Source organism: Pseudophryne corroboree, chromosome 4 (assembly GCF_028390025.1).
Source record: "Pseudophryne corroboree isolate aPseCor3 chromosome 4, aPseCor3.hap2, whole genome shotgun sequence".
Classification (NCBI taxonomy): domain Eukaryota; kingdom Metazoa; phylum Chordata; class Amphibia; order Anura; family Myobatrachidae; genus Pseudophryne; species Pseudophryne corroboree.
This window is the reverse complement of record NC_086447.1, coordinates 296,290,651-296,307,932: the sequence shown is the minus strand read 5'-3', so window position 1 is coordinate 296,307,932 and position 17,282 is coordinate 296,290,651. Positions and strand designations below refer to the sequence as shown.

The window sequence follows — 17,282 nt, the reverse complement described above, 5'->3', positions numbered from 1 at the left end:
ACTCTGGGCCCTTAGTTACAGGAAGTGGGTATCCCATATAGCCACTGCAGTGCCCCCCAGTTGCTGTCTGGTGCAACTCCAGAATCTGGGGAAAAACAAAACAAAAAATAGTACTATCGGTGGGTTCACTTGAGGCCATAGGTTGCAGATAGTAGAGGACCCTATCTGGTGACTGCTTGCTTTACTGCCCTATTCCATGCTCAAAGCCTTGTCAGTCAAGGGAAATTGCAAGTGGGCCACATTTAAGTGACCACCCTGTGTGGGTTCTAAGGGGGACATTTACTAAGCAGTGATAAGAGTGGAGAAGTGAGCCAGTGGAGAAGTGCCCATGGCAACCAATCAGCACTGAAGTAACATCTATAATTTGCATACTATAAAATTATACAGAGCTGCTGATTGGTTGATGGGGCAACTTCTCCACTGGCTCACTTCTCCGCTCTTATCACTGCTTATTAAATGTCCCCCTAAGTGTCAAATTCGCCGACCAAAGCTGTCCAACCATTGTACAACTACTGCTACTTATTTAACATCACAAAATCAGGTGTCTGTGCCCACTTTGTTGCCCTATTTCATGGCCAAAACCTCGTTGAGCCATCCAAAAATACAACTGAAATTTGTGTAGAGGACAAGATTTTGATTATAGAATGTTAACTCAGTGTTCTGACTTGATTTAATAGTTTTAGTATAATAAAAAGTGAATAAGAAGCTGGAGAATGACTGAAAAGTAAATAAGAAGCTGGGCCTCGTGCAGTGCTCTGGGCTTCCACCTCATGCTTCAATTAAACAAACAATCTGAAAAAAAAAAAAACAATTAAAAAAAAAAACTGCTTGGCAGTAAATGAGTTATTTCATGTTTCACATGCAGTGGTTAATTAAAACTTGCACTTGGCAAGGCACTGGGGAAACTTCCTAGGACTTCCATTGAAACCAATGGGGCAATAATCCCATACTTGTTTACTAGCATAAAAAACACTAGTAAATTCAACTATTTTGCCAGCAGAATGTAAGGGCCATACAAGAGGTCTTATGCCACTATTTAGAATAAAAAAATCACTGAAGAGCAGTGTAAACCATCTTGAACAGAAGTAGAATGAGTCACCAGGGTAAGCCTGTGCTACACTACCTCAGATCTGCAACGCTCTCCCTCACAATGAGAGCCATTATCACACATAATGGCTGTTTGTAGCAATCAATGGAGGAATGTGCCAAGAACCGACTCATGCCAATAAAAACAGATGAACATGTTACAGCATTGTCACTTTCCATCACTTGTTCACAATACAACTTGTCACAATGAAGGCGACAACAGAAATGGATCTGTCTTTGTTTTCTTGTTTCAAAATCAGGGATATAAACAACAAACACCCAGTTCACGGCAATATATAATTTAGCAAACTACTATTTAAGAAGCAATCAATCAATTAACTTTAATGTAATCAATATGGAAACAGGTGGGCACATTTACTGTATAACACATTGGTTGAATTCATTTTGTTTCACATAGATTCAAAAAACAAAAAACAGGACATGATTAATGTGACCAGTGTAATCATTTGTAACAGCTTGTTTATCTGTTTTCCTATTCATTTTGTACTTTGTTTCCTTCCTTGAAACTTTCCTGCTGTGTATTTCCTCATTACAGTCTTGTTGGATGTCAGTCTTTGTAGTAGCCTCAGTCAGCCAGAGACCAGCTTCCTTTTTATCTCTTCCACATAATCCTACCAACTGATACCATTCCATTTATAATTAGTATAAATCTATCATTGAGTCTGAGAACAAAGTAATAGGCCCTACACACTGGCCGATATTCCTCAAAGATATGAACGATCTCGTTCATTATTGAATGAGATAACGTTCATATTTTTGAGTGTGGTGTCACCAGCGATGAACGATGCGCGGCCCCGTGCTCGTTCATCGCTGGTGCCCCGTCGGCTGTACATGCAGGCCAATATGGATGATCTCGTCCATATTTGCCTGCATTTCAATGGAGCCGGGTGACGGGGGGAGTGAAGAAACTTCACTCCCCCCGTCACTGCCCCCCGGCCGCCGGGTCGCCCGTCGGCCGTATCCGCCGTCGGTCAGCTTGCCGGCGGATCGGCCAATGTGTAGGGCCCTTAAGTGTGCCTGCCCATAGAAAGGGACAGCTAAAAGCATCAGAAGGAATCTAAAAAGAAGAGCAAATTATTAGTAAATATTTCAGCAGGGCGGGTGCTAGACTATATTAGTTAAAGTAATCAGAAGGCGGACATCACATGGGGGAGGAGTTATCATGGAGGAGCTGTGTTATGAAGACTAAACTGTTATCTTTAGGGAACTCCTAGAATCCTGATTTCCAGAGATGTGTAGCTTTTCCAGGAAAGCATTAGTAAAACATACTGATTCCTCATGACAGTGCTCATCAGCAGTCAAGAGGTGCCTTTACTTGGGCGGTGAGATGAGGGAGTCACGTTCACCAGATAGATTATTAACTCTCCGCAGGGCTGTGGTGACTCACTCATGACTCACTCATCATTTTACCTTGGACATTATTTATTTGTTTCCCAAACCCATCACTGATCCTCAGCTGGATGTTAGCTCGTCAAAAACACAGAAACAAAAAAGTTGCAGCTACGTCAACATTAAAATGGGAGAATTGTGATTTCATATGAGAGGTAATTATTCTCAACTTTATACCTAAATGGAAAAAGTCAGTGCCCTTGCTGAGAACATTATTGAAATTAGTTTCTAAAAGGTTTCCCATGGTTCCGTGCTCTGTGTTGGGTGACCTGTGTTCAAGGATGATGAAGTGTGAAAGTAGCATTTTTTACATGGCAGTTAGGGGCTAATTGGTTGGTACTTTATATCTATCCACTTCATCTCTCTCCAAGACTTAGTACATCTCCCCTAGCAGGCGATTTTGCACTGCTGCGATCAGATAGTTGCCGCCTACAGGGGGAGTGTATTTTAGCTGTGCAAGGTTGTGAACGCAGATGTAGCAGAGCTGTATAAACAGATCTTGCGCAGCCCAGGACTTACTCAGCCGCTGCGATCACATCAGCCTGTCTGGAGCCGGAATTGACGTCAGGAACCCTCCCTGCAAACGCTTGGACACGCCTACATTTTTCCAACCACTCCCAGAAAACAGTCAGTTACCACCCACAAACGCCTTCTTCCTGTCATTCTCCTTGCGATCGCCTGTGTGAATGGATCCTTCTAACAAACCCATCGCTGAGCGGCGATCCGCTTTGTATGCATGTGATGCGCCTGCGCATTACAGTGCATACGCATGCGCAGTTTAGACCTGATCGCCCGCTGTACGAAAACACAGCCTAGCGATCAGGTCTAAATTACCCCCTATGTACCAAGCCTTGGAGAGAGATAAAGTACCAATTAACCAGATCCTATCTGTCATTTTTCAAACCCAGTCTGTGGCATGGCAGTTAGGAGCTGATTGGCTGGTACTTTATCTCTCTCCAAGGCTTAGTAAATAGACCCATATGTCACGGAACTGTTAGTGGGAAATGAAAAGCACTACTGTCTCCTTTTCGTTTATAGATGCAAACATGGGTGTGGTTCATTAAGTCGACATGAGTTAGGTCGACATACATTAGGTCGACCACATTTGGTCGTCATGCATTAGGTCAACATGATCACTGGGTCGACAAGGTCATTAGGTTAACATGTGCTAGGTCGACATGGGAAAAGGTCGACATGAGTTTGTTTTACTTTTTGTGGTGTTGTTTTCTTCGAAAAGTGACGGGGAACGCCAATTAGTGCACATGGCTCGCATGGCTTGCCATGCTTCGAGCACTGGCGCCTCGCTGCGCTTGGCACAGGTTAAAATAAAAAAAATAGTGAAAAACTCATGTCGACCTTTCTCCATGTCGACCAAACGTGGTCGGCCCAATGTATGTCGACCTAATGACTGCCATCCTGCAAACATACCTAGACACATAATATCAGCAGTGTCAGTGCAGAAGTACAGAAGAGGGCAGCCAGCAGCATCCATCTTGTAAATTCCAAGGTGATGCTTCTCTCTGTAACCACCTACTGCTAAGCTGGGCACTAGAAAATGCATGCAGGTCTGACGTGCGATACAGCATATGACCTGCAGGAGCGCGCATAGTACACTATATTTAGTGTACACACTATACAATATCGGTAGGAACCGGCCGATATCAGCCGGATCCTATGAGATATTGTGTACGCAGCCTAAGACTTTGTTTTGTTGATGGATCTTGTCTTTTTGTTACACTGAGCATGTGTGCGAGGTAACCATGTATCACTATATTATTATTATTATCCTTTATTTATATGGCGCCACAAGGGATCCGCAGCGCCCATCACACAGTACGTAATCAAATGAGCAAACAAGAAAACATCACTTACAGTTGAAGACAATATAGGACAGGTATAGAAAACCAGGGTTTAGGTGCCATTAGAGGAAGTATGGATTATAAGATAGTGTAAGAAAAGGAAAGGCACATGCGGAAAGAAGTCCCTGCTCTTGCGAGCTTACTTTGAGCATTTGCAGACAATTCAAAGTCGTATTCATAAGCATTTGGCAGCTTTATAGTTAGGATGCGCCCAGGTTTGGACTGGCCCACAGGGGTACAGTGGAAACCACCGGTGGGCCCTCCTGCCTGGGGGCCCACTTCCTGCTCTAAGGATCAGGTTCTAGACTGTGCACTGGAATTACACATTACACATGTGTTACCTTATACTGGACTATGGTGTATTTTCTACATTTCTGTTACTAATCTGGTACATTATCATGCATGCAGCTGCTGAATTTACTGTATATATTTATGAAGGGGCCCAATCCTTGCACTCTCTAATGGTTAGTCAAACCAATAAGGTGGCAGGCCACACCCCCTCTGCAGACTGGCCACACCCTTCACATAGGCTCCTAACACTGCATTACCCTGGTGGGCCCTACATGCCCCAGTCCGACACTGGATGCGCCTCCCTTCCAATGCTAAAATTGGCTACACATTTTATGTTTACCCACCCCCACCCCACTGCGCATTACTCACAGCACAACACTGCGCAGTGTTCCTTTAACTGATAACTTTGGCTGTGAGTTAAGACACAGGAAAGAATAAGGCTTCTTTTCGTTCTATTTGCTGCGTAATCATTTGACTTCCTTACAGAGAAATGGGTTACAATGCCAGAAATAGAATTTTCTGAATAAAGAAACAGACTTTTCATATTCACATTTTCATTTTAAGTACCATATTTGATAAACACATTTTTGAATTATACAGTTTCATAACTAATACAGAACTCATATAAAAGATCAGAAATGACTGCAAGACAGTTCATATGGCTCAGCCAGAGACATTATATGCAGACAATGGTAAGATAATTATTTAACCCCATTAGTGGAATTCAGCATATACCTCAAAAACACTAAAGACAAGTCCTACTCATCCTCAACACGGAAGCAGTACAAAGTAATAAAAACCCTACTTTTCTCTAACGTCCTAAGTGGATGCTGGGGACTCCGTAAGGACCATGGGGAATAGCGGCTCCGCAGGAGACTGGGCACATCTAAAGAAAGCTTTAGGACTAACTGGTGTGCACTGGCTCCTCCCCCTATGACCCTCCTCCAAGCCTCAGTTAGATTTCTGTGCCCGACGAGAAGGGTGCACACTAGGGGCTCTCCTGAGCTTCTTAGTGAAAGTTTTAGTTTAGGTTTGTTATTTTCAGTGAGACCTGCTGGCAACAGGCTCACTGCATCGAGGGACTAAGGGGAGAAGAAGCGAACTCACCTGCGTGCAGAGTGGATTGGGCTTCTTGGCTACTGGACATTAGCTCCAGAGGGACGATCACAGGTTCAGCCTGGATGGGTCCCGGAGCCGCGCCGCCGGCCCCCTTACAGAGCCAGAAGAGCGAAGAGGTCCGGAAAAATCGGCGGCAGAAGACGTTCCTGTCTTCAATAAGGTAGCGCACAGCACTGCAGCTGTGCGCCATTGCTCTCAGCACACTTCATACTCCGGTCACTGAGGGTGCAGGGCGCTGGGGGAGGCGCCCTGAGACGCAATAAAACACGATAAAAATACCTTACATGGCAAAAAATGCATCACATATAGCTCCTGGGCTATATGGATGCATTTAACCCCTGCCAGAATATACAGAAAAACGGGTGATAAGGCCGCCGAAAAGGGGGCGGAGCCTATCTCCTCAGCACACTGGCGCCATTTTCCCTCACAGCTCAGTTGGAGGGAAGCTCCCTGGCTCTTCCCTGCACTACAGAAAGGGTTAAAAAAAAGAGAGGGGGGCACTAATTAGGCGCAGTATTAAAACATACAGCAGCTATAAGGGGAAAAACACTTATATAAGGTTATCCCTGTATATATATATATAGCGCTCTGGTGTGTGCTGGCATACTCTCCCTCTGTCTCCCCAAAGGGCTAGTGGGGTCCTGTCCTCTATCAGAGCATTCCCTGTGTGTGTGCTGTGTGTCGGTACGTTTGTGTCGACATGTATGAGGAGAAAAATGATGTGGAGACGGAGCAGAGTGTCTGTAACAGTGATGTCACCACCTAGGGGGTCGACACCTGAGTGGATGTACTGTTGAAAATTACGTGACAGTGTCAGCTCTGTATAAAAAAACAGTGGTTGACATGAGACAGCCGGCTACTCAGCTTGTGCCTGTCCAGACGTCTCATAGGCCGTCAGGGGCTCTAAAGCGCCCGTTACCTCAGATGGCAGATACAGACGCCGACACGGATACTGACTCCTGTGTCGACGGTGAAGAGACAACCGTGATTTCCAGTAGGGCCACACGTTACATGATTGAGACAATAGAAAATGTTTTATACATTTCTGATAATACGAGTACCACCAAAAAGGGGTATTATGTTCGGTGAGGGAAAAACTACCTGTAGTTTTCCTGAATCTGAAAAATAAAATGAGGTGTGTGATGATACGTGGGTTTCCCCCCGATAACAATTGATAATTTCTTAAAAAGTATTGGCTGTATACCCTTTCCCGCCAGAGGTTAGGGTGCGTTGGGAAACACCCCCTAGGGGGGATAAGGCGCTCACACGCTTGTAAGAACAAGGGCTCTACCTTCTCATGAGATGGCCGCCCTTAAGGATCCTGCTGATAGAAAGCAGGAGGGTATCCAAAAATTTATTCACACACATACTGGTGTTATACTGCGACCAGCAATCGCCTCAGCCTGGAGGTGCAGTGCTGGGTTGGCATGGTCGGATTCCCTGACTGGAAATATTGATATCCTAGATAAGGATAGTATATTATTGCCTATAGAGCATTTAAAAGATGCATTTCTATATATGCATGATGCACAGCGGAATATTTGCCGACTGGCTTCAAGTATAAGTGCGTTGTCCAATTCTACCAGTAAAATGGTCAGGTGATGCGGATTCCAAACGGCATTTGGAAGTATTGCCTTTAAAAGGGGACATTTGGGGTCGGTCTTTTAGACCTGGTGGCCACGGCAACAACTGGGAAATCCACGTTTGTACCCCAGGTCACCTCTCAAAATAAGACGCCGTATATCAGGCGCAGTCCTTTGTTGGCAAGCGGACAAAAGGTTCCTCTTTTCTGCTCGTGACAGAGGGAGAGGAAAAAGGCTGAAGAGATTACCCAGTTCCCAGGAACAGAAATCCTTTCCCGCCTCTGCAAAAGCCCTCAGTATGACGCTAGGGCCTTACAAACTCAGGCACGGTGGGGGCCCGTTCTCAATGAATTTCAGTGCGCAGTGGGCTCACTCGCAAGTAGACCCCTGGATCCTTCAGGTAATATCTCAAGGGTACATATTGAAATTCGAGACGTCTCCCCCTCGCCGTTTCCAAAAGTCGGCTTTACCGACGTCTCCCTCTGACAGGGAGGCAGTTTTGGAAGCCATTCACCCAGCAGGTGATAATCAAGGTACCCCTCCTGCAACAGGGAACGGGGTATTATTCCACACTATTGTGGTACCGAAGCCAGACGGCCCGGTGAAACCGATTCTAAATCTAAAATCTTTGAACACTTACATACAGAGGTTCAAATTCAAGATTGAGTCACTCAGAGCAGTGATTGCGAACCTGGAAGAAGGGGACTACATGATGTCTTGGGACATCAAGGATGCTTACCTTCATGTCAAAGTTTACCCTTCTCACCAAGGGTACCTCAGGTTATGGTACAGAACTGTCACTATCAGTTCAGACGCTGCCGTAGGGATGGTCCACGGCACCCCGGGTCTTTACCAAGGTAATGGCCGAAATGATATCCCTTCGAAGGAAGGGAATTTTAGTTATCCCTTACTTGGACGATTCCCTGATAAGGGTAAGATCCAGGGAACAGTTGGAAGTCGGTGTAGCACTATCTCAGGTAGTGTTGCGGCAGCACGATTGAATTCTCAATATTCCAAAATCGCAGCTGGTTCCGACGACTTGTCTTCTGTTTCCTAGGGATGTTCCTGGACACAGTCCAGAAAAAAGGTGTTTCTCCCGGAAGAGAAAACCAGGGAGTTATCCGAGCTAGTCAGGAACCTCCTAAAACCGAACCAAGTCTCAGTGCATCAATGCACAAGGGTTCTGGGTAAAAATGGTGGCTTCCTACGAAGCAATCCCATTCGTTAGATTCCACGCAAGAACTTTCCAGTGGAACCTACTGGACAAATGGTCCGGGTCGCATTTTCAGATGCATCAGTGGATAACCCTGTCACCAAGGACAAGGGTATCCATCATGTGGTGGTTGCAGAGTGCTCATCTTCTAGAGGGCCGCAGATTCGGCATTCAGGACTGGGTCCTGGTGACCACGGATGCCAGCCTGCGAGGCTGGGGAGCAGTCACACAGGGAAGGAATATCCAGGGCTTAGGGTCAAGCCTGGATACATCACTTCACATAAATATCCTGAAGCTAAGGGCCATTTACAATGCTCTAAGCTTAGCAAGACCTCTGCTTCAAGGTCAGCCGGTGTTGATCCAGTCGGACAACATCATGGCAGTCACCCACGTAAACAGACAGGGTGGCACAAGAAGCAGGAGGGCAATGGCAGAAGCTGCAGGGATTCTTCGCTGGGCGGAAAATCATGTGATAGCACTGTCAACAGTATTCATTCCGGGAGTGGACAACTGGGAAGCAGACTTCCTCAGCACGACCTCCACCCGGGAGAGTGGGGACTTCACCCAGAAGTCGTCCACATGATTAAAAAACTCGACAGGTATTGCGCCAGGTCAAGAGACCCTCAGGCAATAGTTGTAGACGCTCTGGTAACACCGTGGGTGTACCAGTCAGTGTATGTGTTCCCTCCTCTGCCTCTCATACCCAAGGTACTGAGATTGATAAGATGGAGAGGAGAAAGCACTATATTCGTGGCTCCGGATTGGCCAAGAAGGACTTGGTAACCGGAACTTCAAGAGATGCTCACGGAGGATCCGTGGCCTCTACCTCTAAGAAGGGACCTGCTCCAGCAAGGACCCTGTCTGTTCCAAGACTTACCGCGGCTGCGTTTGACGGCATGGCGGTTGAACGCCGGATCCTGAAGGAAAAAAGGCTTTCCGGATGAAGTCATCCCTATCCTGATCAAAGCCAGGAAGGATGTAACCGCAAAAACATTATCACCGCAATTGGCGAAAATATGTTGCGTGGTGCGAGGCCAGTAAGGCCCGACGGAGGAAATTCAACTGGGTCGATTCCTACATTTCCTGCAAACAGGAGTGTCTATGGGCCTGAAATTGGGGTCCATTAAGGTTCAAATTTGCGGCCCTGTCAATTTTCTTCCAAAAAGAACTAGCTTCAGTCCCTGAAGTTCAGACGTTTGTAAAAGGGGTACTGCATATACAGCCTCCTTTTGTGCCTCCAGTGGCACTTTGGGATCTCAATGTAGTTTTGGGTTCCAAAAGTCACATTGGTTTGAACCACTTAATTCTGTGGAGTTAAAATATCTCACATGGAAAGTGGTCATGCTGTTGGCCCTGGCCTGGGCCAGGCGCGTGTCAGAATTGGCGGCTTTATCCTGAAAAAGCCCTTATCTGATTTTCCATTCGGACAGGGCGGAATTGAGGACTCGTCCTCAGTTTCTCCCCAAGGTGGTTTCAGCGTCTCACCTGAACCAACCTATTGGTGGTGCCTGCGGCTACTAGGGACTTGGAGGCCTCCAAGTTGCTAGACGTTGTCAGTGCCCTGAAAATATATGTTTCCAGGACGGCTGGAGTCAGGAAATCTGACTCGCTGTTTATCCTGTGTGCACCCAACAAGCTGGGTGCTCCTGCTTCTAAGCAGACTATTGCTCGTTGGATTTGTAGTACAATTCAGCTTGCACATTCTGTGGCAGGCCTGCCACAACCAAAAATCTGTAAATGCCCACTCCACAAGGAAGGTGGGCTCATCTTGGGCGGCTGCCCGAGGGGTCTCGGCTTTACAACTTTGCCGAGCAGCAACTTGGTCAGGAGCAAATACGTTTGTAAAATTCTACAAAATTAATATCCTGGCTGAGGAGGACCTGGAGTTCTCTCATTTGGTGCTGCAGAGTCATCCGCACTCTCCCGCCCGTTTGGGAGCTTTGGTATAATCCCCATGGTCCTTACGGAGTCCCCAGCATCCACTTAGGACGTTAGAGAAAATAAGAATTTACTTACCGATAATTCTATTTCTCATAGTCCGTAGTGGATGCTGGGCGCCCATCCCAAGTGCGGATTGTCTGGAATACTTGTACATAGTTATTGTTACAAAAATCGGGTTATTATTGTTGTGAGCCATCTTTCAGAGGCTCCTCTGTTATCATGCTGTTAACTGGGTTCAGATCACAGGTTATACGGTGTGATTGGTGTGGCTGGTATGAGTCTTACCCGGGATTCAAAATCCTTCCTTATTGTGTACGCTCGTCCGGGCACAGTATCCTAACTGAGGCTTGGAGGAGGGTCATAGGGGGAGGAGCCAGTGCACACCAGTTAGTCCTAAAGCTTTCTTTAGATGTGCCCAGTCTCCTGCGGAGCCGCTATTCCCCATGGTCCTTACGGAGTCCCCAGCATCCACTACGGACTATGAGAAATAGAATTATCGGTAAGTAAATTCTTATTTTACAAGACCCCCATGATAATTACTTCTAGCTGGGGCCAGTGGATGAGCTGGGACAATGATGACAGGGCCGTAACTACGTGTGTGCCAAGTGGGCTTGGCACACAGCGCAGTTGCCCTGAGGGCGCACGGTCAGCGGCATGTAATGAGTCAAATTGACTCATTACATGCCGCCTGTTCTGTGCTGTGCGCCGCCGCGCTGTGGAGGGAGAAGAGAGCAGCGCCGGGCAGGTGAGAAGGAGGAGGAGGGAGGGGGACTGGAGCCGCAGCAGTGCTATTTCATTGGTAGTAAGCGCCGCTGCAGCAGCCCCCTCTCCTTTCGTATTGGCTGCCTGGCGCTGCTGTGGATGCTGGGATGTGGTTCCTCCACCCCAGCATCCACTGCAGCGCCAGGCAGCCAATACGGAAGAAGAGGGGACTGCTGCAGCGGCGCTTACTACCAATGAAATAGCGCTGCTGCGGCTCCAGTCCCCATCCCTTCTCCTCCTTCTCACCTGCCTGCACCGAGGAAGCTGCACGAGGAGCCTGTCAGCGGGGAGATGGTAAGTATCTCTCTCTCTCTCTCTCTCTCTCGGACACCGTCTGCCATAATGTGTAAAAAGGGGGCCTGGCTGCCGCAATGTGTAAAAAGGGGGCCTGGCTGCCGCAATGTGTAAAAAAGGGGCCTGGCTGCCGCAATGTGTAAAAAGGGGGACTGGCTGCCGCAATGTGTAGAAAGGGGGCCTGGCTGCCGCAATGTGTAAAAAGGGGGACTGGCTGCCGCAATGTGTAAAAAGGGGGACTGGCTGCCGCAATGTGTAAAAAGGGGGACTGGCTGCCGTAATGTGTAAAAAGGAGGACCGGCTGCCGCAATGTGTAAAAAGGGGTACACCATCTGCCGTAATATGTAAAAAGGGTGCCTGGCTGCCGCAATGTGTAAAAAGGCGACTGGCTGCCGCAATGTGTAAAAAGGCGACTTGCTGCCGCAATGTGTAAAAAGGGGGACTGGCTGCCGCAATGTGTAAAAAGGGAGACTGGCTGCCGTAATGTGTAAAAAGGAGGACCGGCTGCCGCAATGTGTAAAAAGGGGTACACCATCTTCCGTAATATGTAAAAAGGGGGCCTGGCTGCCGCAATGTGTAAAAAGGGGGCTGGCTGCCGCAATGTGTAAAAAGGGGGACTGGCTGCCGCAATGTGTAAAAAGGGGGACTGGCTGCCGCAATGTGTAAAAAGGGGGACGCTGGCTGCTGCAATGTGTATAAAGGGGGACACCATCTGCCGTAATGTGTAAAAAGGGGGATGCTGTCTGCCGTAATGTGTAAAAAGGGGGACTGTCTGCTGTAATGTGTAAAAAGGGGGACAATGTCTGCTGTAATGTATAAAAGGGTCTCTACCTGGTGTAGTGGCGCTACTGTGCAGCGTCATTTGAATAATGGAGACTACTGTGCACCGTAGTATGAATTGCTATTATTTTGTGGCCACGCCCCTTCCCCATAAAGCCGTGCCCCTACATATTTTTCGCCCCTATCTTACATGGGGGGAGGGGGCGCCAATGTCGTTTCTTGCACACAGCGCTAAAATGCCTAGTTACGGCACTGAATGATGATGTCATGGATTGATGCAGAACCAAAACCACAAAGTATGTCCTGGCGGTGGTTTGGAAAAATAACACTTTCTTTCAAATAAATAAATATATATATATATATATATATATATATATATATACATGTAAAAGAAAAAAAGTATTTTCTGGAAAATGAAAGTCCTGTGAAATAAACAGGACATAACCTATGCAGGTATTACATAATGAAATTACTAACACTGATAATGGCATGTGACCAGACTGAAAGGCTCAGCATGGGTGTGAAAGAAAGCCACAGCGGTAAAGAGACTAAACTAGGCTTTTACCAGATATTGGGAATATTTATGAATAAAAGCAACCACATTCTGTTATTTTTCTAGATCTGTCATTTTGGAGATGCTCTAGCCACTGTCTAGCCATCACAATTTGGCCCTTGTCAAAGTTGCACAGATCCTTACGCTTGCCCATTTGGCCTGCTGCCAACTCATCAATTTCAAGAGCCAGAACTGCAGCCTAATATATCCCAGCCCTTGGCAGGTGCCATTGTAACAAGATAATTAATGTTATTCAATTCATATGTCAGTGGTTTTAATGTTATGGCTGATTGGTGTATGTACCTCAGCTGGCAAAGATCCTGTGTTGGAGTTTTCTGTGGTGTTTTTGTTAGTGATGAACGGGTTCGGTTTTACTCGGTTCTCAAAACGGCATCTTATTGGCTCACGGATGTCACGTGTTTTGGATAGCCAATAAGATGCTGTTTTGAGAACTGAGTAAAACCGAGTATAACCGAACCCGCTCATCACTAGTTTTTGTACATTTGGTGGCAGTGCTATTTTTTTGTGTGGAAAAATAGGTTCAGGAACTCCCAGGGGAGGAGCTGCAGTGTGTGTGTGTGTGTGTGTGTGTGTGGCAGGGGGTCTGGAGAAAGGGGCAGCTGGCCCCGAAACGTCGATATGTTACAATAAACACTTGTAGTGATATCTGCTGTTTGTGAAGCCTCTGGAGTGCCGCCTTTCTCCATTGTCTGCATACTGAGGGGTGCAATCCCCTTTAGGAGGACACGGGAGCACACAGAAAGACCCAGACGTGTCAAAGGAGTGCCGGGACGTTTGAATTTGATATATATATATACACACACATTCATACTAGGGTTAATTTTTGTCAGAAGTCAATTAACCTACCAGTATATTTTTGGATTGTGGGAGGAACCGGAGTATCCTGAGGAAACCCACGCAAGTATGGGAAGAATATACAAACTCCACACAGCTAGGGCCATGGTGGGAATCGAACCCATGACCTTAGTGCTGTGAGGCAGTAATGCTAACCATTACACCATACGTACTGCTCATGCACGTTGCCAGGAGTTTGATGCTCATTGCCAGGGGTTTCATGCACGTTGCCAGGAGTTTCATGCTCGTTGGCAGGGGTTTCATGCTCGTTGGCAGGGGTTTCATGCTCCGGGTTCCATGCTTGTTGTCAGGGGTATCCTGCTTGTTGCCAGGGAATTCATGCTCTGGTTCCATGCTCAGTGCCAGGGGTTTCATGCTCATGTCAGGGGTCTCATGCTCAATGCCAGGAGTTTCCTGCTCATTGCCAGGGGATTCATTCTTGTTGTCAGGGGTTTCCAGCTCGTTACCAGGGGTTTCATGCACATTGCCAAGTGTTTCATGTGCGTTGTCAGGGGTTTAATGGGAGTAGATGCATTTCTGCATCTTCTCCCAGCGGCTACAGGTTTCCAGGCACTTCTGGATAATGCTATTTGTGCCTTTCACTGACACATGCTAGAGGTCAAGAAGGACCTATAGTGTCTGTCTCCTCCTCGGCGACTGCCATTATTAGTGTTTTTTTCTTAAACTGCTACTGGTGGAAGCACCCCCCGTAATTTTTCAGAAATACTTCAAGAACAGTGTTCTGGATGAAAAATAGCCCTATTTGGTGGTAGTATTAAGGTGAACCAAAAATCAAAACAAAACTCATAACATGGCAAGGAATAACTCAAGTGCAAATTATATCAAAATTCTGTATAATGGGTAATGCCAAAGCATGACAGGGTGCCATAGCTAAATGCTGCCAATGGTAACCAAATACATGCTCAAAACTTTTTTGTTTCCAAATTGGGAAAATTATATTTTATATGGTACATTATCTACTCTCCTGAACTTTAATTCTTGAATGTAAAGTAATTATTTGTATTGAAGCCAACATTTGCAATATGTGGATTGTGACAAATATGGATTTTTTTATTTTTTTATTTTCATCACTGAATCATTGATTTGTTCCAAAATTGATAGTGTAGTTATTGGAGTGTTTCTATAATTCCTGCAACATAAATACTGAATTAATCAAAATATACAAAAAAAAACACAATAAGAGAGAATTTACACTATGTGACACGCACTCCTTACTGTTAGATGGAATACACCCTACTGGCATGATGGGCTGCAGTGAGGAAGACAATGGTGGTCATTCCGAGTTGATCGCTAGCTGCATTCGTTCGCTGTGCAGCGATGAGGCAAAAAAACGGCACTTCTGCGCATGCGTATGCGGCGCAATGCGCACGCGCGACGTACTATTACAACGAACGATGTAGTTTCACACAGGGTCTAGCGAAGCTTTTCAGTCGCACTGCACGCCGCAGAGTGACTGACATGAAGTGGGCGTTTCTGGGTGTCAACTGACCGTTTTCAGGGAGTGTTTGGAAAAATGCAGGTGTGCCAGGAAAAACGCAGGGGTGGCTGGGCGAATGCAGGGTGTGTTTGTGAAGTCAAAGCAGGAACTGAACAGTCTGAAGTGGTCGTAAGCGCTGAGTAGGTTTTGAGCTACTCTGAAACTGCACAAAAAAACTTTGTAGCTGCTCTGTGATCCTTTCGTTCGCACTTCTGCTAAGCTAAAATACACTCCCAGTGGGCGGCGGCATAGCGTTTGCATGGCTGCTAAAAACTGCTAGCGAGCGATCAACTCGGAATGACCACCAATATGTGCTCTATGGGCCTAAAATTCAGAGTAGATCGCAGCAGCAAATTTGTTTGCAGTTGGGCAAAACCATATGCACTGCGGGGGTGGGGGGTAGATATAACATGTGCAGAGAGAATTAGATTTGGGTGGGCTGTGTTCAAACAGAAATCTAAATTGCAGTGTAAAAATAAAGCAGCCAGTATTTACCTGCACAGAATCAAAAGAATCCACCCAAATCTAACTCTCTCTGCAAATGTTATGTCTGCCACACCTGCAGTGCACATGGGCCCTCATTCCGAGTTGATCGCTTGCTAGCCACTTTTAGCAGCCGTGCAAACGCATAGTCGCCGCCCACGGGGGAGTGTATTTTCGCTTTGCAAGTGTGCGATTGCATGTGCAGCCGAGCGACACAAACACATTTTTTTGTACAAAACAAGACCAGCCCTGTAGTTACTTATCCTGTGTGATGATTCTAGCGACGGAGGTCCTGTAATTGACGTCAGTTACCCGCCCTGCAAACTCCTGGACACGCCTGCGTTTGCCCAACCACTCCCATAAACGCCCTCTTCCTATCAATCTCCTTGCGATCGGCTGTGCGAATGGATTCGTCGCTAGAAGCATTGCACAGCAACGACGCTCTTTGTACCCGTACGACGCGCATGCGCATTGCGGCGCATATGCATGCGCAGTTTTGCCATTTTTTTACCTGACCGCTGCGCTGCGGAAATCGTCAGCGTGCGATCAACTCGGAATGACCCCCATGGTTTTGCCCAATTGCTAACAAATTTGCTGCTGCGATCAACTCTGATCTATTACCCCCTATAAACGGTGTCTGAGCATGCTGACTGTTCTTTTACATAACACAGATGTGCTGGAGAAAGTGAGGACAAGTGGCACCCTGTTCTTCCCTGATGGAGTAGCTGTCCAATAGTGGCTGAGTAGACATTAGTAAATAGCGCAAACAGCATAAGACTTAAAAAGAAGATGGCACAACAATGTTTTGGGCAGAGTTACCTCTTAAACTCTTCTCAGATAATCTGCAGATTCTCCTTTATATAACCAATACTGGACTTGTAATCCTCATAAATAGCAACACTTTTAGTGATTAAAATCAACATTACCTCCATTGGGAGGATCACTATCTCACTAGTCATACAGTATATGTCCTAGTTACTGACACTCCTTCTGGCCTCCAGGCTATGCTACTTTTCATACATAATCCAAATTATATTGTTATTTTGTGAATTTGATATTGCTAGTTTGTGATAACAAGATGTGGGTAACAATAAACAGGTCATCGGAACATTCATATCCAGCCATCGTTACTATCGTCACACTGGGTGCCAGCTGCTGTTCACACCATAGGAAACAGTTGTAAAACATACCCTCTTCGGGCATTTCCTTTTTGCCTTACCCAAAATGACGATTAGCACGCCACCCAGCAGAAAGCGCTTGTGTTTCTCAGTTCCAGGGTCATGGCCCATTCGGATGCAGGGCATGGCGGAGAGCAGCAGGAAGACAGCAGGAAGTCCCAGGAACGAACCTGTTATCATCAGGGCGCGGGCTGCCTGGATGTGAGCTGTCAACAGCAACAGGATGCATTTTAGTCAGTGATAAGCAACATATCAATAAGCACACCCACAGACACCCAACTGCTAGCTTTTCTCTAGGATTGACGTTAAACTAAAGTACATGGCAACTATTATTAACCAATAAAAAATTCATACATTCATCGACTACTTTCGAAAAA

At 46.3% G+C, this 17,282-nt stretch overlaps 1 protein-coding gene across 1 annotated transcript in view; it reads right to left on the bottom strand.

Moving 5' to 3' along the window:
* Positions 1 to 17,282, bottom strand: part of CLDN11 (claudin 11) — a 101,268-nt gene that overhangs the window by 14,216 nt on the left and 69,770 nt on the right. Inside the window, exon 2 of the mRNA XM_063916226.1 lies at positions 16,947 to 17,111. Coding sequence (XP_063772296.1) covers positions 16,947 to 17,111 — 165 coding nt within the window. The remainder of the gene's footprint in view (positions 1 to 16,946; positions 17,112 to 17,282) is intronic.